The 5022-nt window shown below is 38.4% G+C and overlaps 1 gene segment (V, D, J or C); it reads left to right on the forward strand.

Annotated features, from left to right (window-relative positions):
• The first annotated feature begins 2022 nt into the window (after positions 1-2022).
• LOC101838332 lies at positions 2023-2596 on the forward strand. The segment is given in 2 exon segments: positions 2023-2150; positions 2274-2596. Coding segments are annotated over 2 exon segments (414 nt in total).
• The last annotated feature ends 2426 nt before the right edge of the window (positions 2597-5022 follow it).

The following is a 5022-nucleotide window of genomic DNA, read 5'->3' on the forward strand; positions in this document are numbered from 1 at the left end:
TCTGCTTGGTCTATCACCAGTCTATCCAGCAGATGGCAATAGTAATGCATTTACCTAGAGGAGGACATCCGTCTAAGTGCTGAAAGCCACTGTAAAAGTACAAATTAGTTTGGACCAATACTGGTTTCCTGTGGGTTTACGTGTTTTCATTAGGTCACGTCAACTGTTTCTGTGGGTATCTCCAGTTCCCTCTTGGTTCATTTGGTCATCTGTCCTCTGTATCTGCAACTGGATTCTAGGAGTATGGCTCAGTGCTCAGCTGTGGGTGTGTGTTTCTGCTTTGATCAGCTACTGGGACAAGGCTTCATGAATGGTAACCAAGTTTCACCAATCTCATTATAGGGGAAGTGCAACAAAGGTAGACTCTCCAACACTGTCAAGATTCTTAGTTGGGCTTATCCCTATGGATCTCCTAGCATTTTCTCTGTGCCAGACATCTATCCAAACCTACACGTTTTGTGAAATACGCTTTCAGATGTTGTAGTGATGAAGCATTCATATATGATATATGATTTGATGTGTAGTCTCAATGGTCCTAGTTATAATAGTTTTCTTATTAGATTTCTGTCCACAGAACAAAGTTTATGAATGCACAAATGTGAACCAAAGAAAAAGTCAATAAATAAAATTATTTTAAAAAGTAAGACAGCAAATTATGTCATGGAAGGAAAGTAATACTAAATATCTGATTTGGGCACATTGAGATATGTTTCAGTTTTCCAAGACAAATATGTACTATGAATCTAAAAATCAAGCTGAAAGCAGTGTTTTTCAATGGCCTCTTTATGCCACTAATTACAGACCTATGTGATACCCAACATTGCTAAATGCCAAATATTTTTATATTGATAATGCCATGTCAGTAATATATATTTCAGTATAATTGCAAATGTATAGCTGGAGTGGTGCCGCGGTGATTAAGAGTACTTGGTGGTTATTCGAGGGATATAGTTTCCTTTCCAAGCACCCATATGGTGGCCCACAACTCTAGCCTCATAGCATCTGATGCCTTCTTTTCATCTATCTGCATTGCTTTACATGTGTGGTGCACGTAAATGCACCACTGTTATTCTGTTACTAGTCTGGTAATCATTATTAGCATGAATGATTCCTGCTGAGATCTACTGTGAGGGACAGTGCTCAATCTCATGGATGCATCTTCTAAACACCGCCATATCCCCAAGGCTCAGGGAATATTTTGGAAAAAGTGAGTTGACAGAAAGTAAGCTCCATAGAATTAAGAAATTTACTGTAATTTTGTGTCTTTTCCTGATATCAGAAGTTATACTGTAAAGTCTCACTAACATTACAGAGTTAAGGAAGTAGAATGCCAACAAGCATGACAAACTGGATACAATAAAGTCCATGAGACTTCAATTCTATGTAACTCCAGACAACTGAATAAAACTGGGTGTAGGAGAGGTGTTCTTCCCAGGGAAGTGCACAGAATTGTTTGTCTCAGGCCAAATAGTCACCACTGAAAACATATATACAAGTAACAGTATATTTTCTCAACAATTTATATTTAAAATATATTTGTGTATACAAATACATATATGAACAAAAACAGTAAAACAAGTGTCCAATAATTTGAAAGACAGTATGTGGGATATATGAGATGATTTGGAGATTGGTAAAGGAAGTGTGAACATTTTAATTTAAATTGTCTCACAAATAAACAGATAATAGAATAGAATAGGCTGCATAGCATCAATAACATCTACAGCTACATTTGAAAGGACCTGCAAACATTCATGTACTTTCTGGAATGCACCATATCTGACATTCCCTGTCAAGGAGGGAAAATAACAAGGAAACGTCTACACTGAGTATTACAGAAATCAAAAGAAGGTGTAAATCACAGACTGATTCTGTCCATTGTTTTCCATAGAGGAGCAGTTTCTACAAACAAACCCTTGTTGGCTTTGACATACATGAAACTCAGGACATACTGAAGCAGTGACTTCTTAAATCAACAATAAACCAATGAGTCATTGCTGATTTGCATTTGCACAGAGCCCAGCCCACTGCCCTGAGGACTTCTTCATAGTCAGGCTGTATGCTGAGCTGGAGTCAGTATCACACAGGTCCCAGCACAGACATGAAGACCCCCACTCAGCACCTGGGGTTCCTGCTGCTCTGGTTAATAGGTAAGGAAGACAGAATTAGAAACTTGTGCACCTGAGTGTGGCCATAGCTGCCTGATCTCTGGGAAAGTCCTCATTTAAGAGAATTAATTGTACAGAAATTTGTTCTTAATTATCCAATCCTAGGTGCCAGATGTGATATCCAGATGACCCAGTCTCCAGGGTTGCTGTCTGCATCTGTGGGAGAAACTGTCACCATCACATGCCAGTCAAGTCAGAATATTTACAGTTATTTAGCATGGCATCAGCAGAAACCAGGAGAATCACCTAAGCTTTTGATCTATGCTGCAACCAGCTTGGCTGATGGGACCCCATCGAGGTTCAGTGGCAGTGGATCTGGCACACAGTATTCTCTCAAGATCACCAACCTGCAGCCTGAAGATATGGCAAATTATTACTGTCAACAGCATAATACCTATCCTCCCACAGTGATTCAAGCCATGACATAAACCACCCAGGGAAGCAGAAGTGAGAGCACAGACTGCCATAGTTGTTCTTCTGCTGTCTCCAGCTGCTGACAGTGTTTCTGTTTGCCTGGAGTTAAAATTCACAGTGAAATTTTTATATAGGGATCAGAGAAAGAATTTTTTTTTACTAGATGTGTCCTCTATCCCCATGTCTAGCATTAAAAAACAAAAGAATGTATCTCATGACTTATGTAGAAAATAACTCTTCTAGAGTAACCAGGGTTTGGCAACATTCATACAATAGGTTTGTCAATGTTGGCCCCCATACACACACCAAATAGGTAACTTGGAAAGTAACTTTTTATCTACATACAGCAATAAATACTGAGCAAGCACATTTGTGAGATAGCTCAGTTATATAGAACACTAGCAGCTCTTATATAGGACCGAGGTTTTATTCTTAGCACACATGACTACTAGCAATTTTTTATAACTCCAGTCCCAGGGTATCATAGATCCTCCCTTCTTCTGGCCTATGAGGCATTATACTCATATGGTATACCAACAATATGCAGTCAAAACACCAGTTCACATAAAATAAAAAATATTTACGCATTAAAAGTTTGAAAAGTTTGAAGGACTACTATACAAATAAACAGATACCAGGAAGATTTTTTTCTCACAACCTAATTAACTGTCCTTGTACACTTGGTCTTCAAATAGTGTTGTTTCTTGTGTCATACACACAGAGAGGACGAAATTTCCTCTATGAACTGTTCATTTTCCTCTTTGCTAAAAGGGAATGTGTCTTAACTTACTTTTCATTTTCCTCTCTCTTTCTCTCATTCTTTCCTTGACAGGGGAAACTTTTCTTGGCTTCTACTTTCATATCATAGCCTATCCCTTGAGGAAGTCAGATCAGAAATGCTTGCTGGGCTGGAACTTGGAGGCAGGAATTGATGTAGTAACCAAGGAAGGATGAGGCTTCCAGTCTTATTCATTGTGGCTTGTTCAATTTACTATCTTTTTGTATATTTAATTTTATTTGAATAGTTTCCCTTCCTCCTGTTTCTCTCTCATTCATTCCACCTCCTCTACCATACTACTTCTTTTCAATCTCTCCTAGGAAAAGAACATATGACAAAGAAATAAAATGTGATAAAATAAATAAAATGAAAACTGATATATTGAAGTGAACAAGACTATCAAAAAAAAGCAAAAAAAAGAAACAAAAGAGTTTCAAGAAAAGGAAAAAGAATCAGATTCCCCACATGTTTACACATTCAGGATACACATAAAAGAATTAAACTGAAAACTACAGTACATATACAGAGGACCTGTTTCAGACACATAGAAGTTCTATGCATGCTCCTTTATTGTCTCTCACTTTATATCAACTTTTTTTACTTGTTATATAAGGTCTTGTTCTCCTGGTATCCCCTGTCACTTCTGCCTCTGCCCCCATTCTCCCTACTATTCCACTGTGTTCCCTTGGCTCTGGGAGAGAGATATTTGATGGAGACATATCATGTATAATTGTGTGTTGCAAAGTGTTTATACCTCTCTGAATAATGTCTAGCTATTAGGCATGCTATTTGTTTATATATTCTACAGGGGGAAGCCACTCTGATAATCACTGAATGGGGTATTTGTTTATATCTTCTTCAGGGGGAAGCCACTCTGATGATCACTGAATAGGACACCAATCTATTAGTAGAACAAACTATCATTTTTAGGCATATATATGACTAATAATCAGTAGTGTTAGGATTTACCTTAAGTCTCTGTGCTGTCTAGACTGCTATTTGTGATTACCAAAGGAGTGTCAGATATGGCTCCATGTCATGGGGTGGGCCCTAAGTCAAATCACATATCAGTTGGTTACTTTCACAAGGTTTGTGTCCCCACTGCCATAGAATATTGTGTAGGCAGGACAGATTACAGATCAAATGTTTTATAATTGGGTTGGTGTTCTCTTGGTTGCCTACAGAGAATTTATTCCATGTTGTAGACATTAGAGCACAGGGGTTAAGTTTCTATATGGACATCAGCTTGACATCTCCATGTTAAATGACATGACTGGGTGTTATCTTCATCAATGGTGTCTTCCTGTTAGTTTTTAGAGAGCAACATATTGTCTTCTCAGCAGCCTGGATGGTTTGTGTATTGTAATCTAAGCCATTTGTCCAACAATAAAATTGGATGACACTCATCCCAGCCCTGAGCTTCATTTGGTGACAAGTAATAGCCAGTAGGAGTTTTGTCTTCCTCCTTGAGAATTCATTTGGGTCACCATTGTATATTACAGTAAATTTCCACAGCACAAGAACTCCACACAGTCCCACAAATGTTCTCCAATTCTAGCTGTCTGTCCTGTCATTCCTTCTCTCCATAGTATATCTCAACCCCTTCCCATCCAATCCTCCCATTCTTGACTCCGCAGGTCCCGTGCACCCATAAAATCTGTT

This window comes from Mesocricetus auratus, unplaced genomic scaffold (genome assembly GCF_017639785.1).
Source record: "Mesocricetus auratus isolate SY011 unplaced genomic scaffold, BCM_Maur_2.0 contig_11250_pilon_obj, whole genome shotgun sequence".
Classification (NCBI taxonomy): Eukaryota; Metazoa; Chordata; class Mammalia; order Rodentia; family Cricetidae; genus Mesocricetus; species Mesocricetus auratus.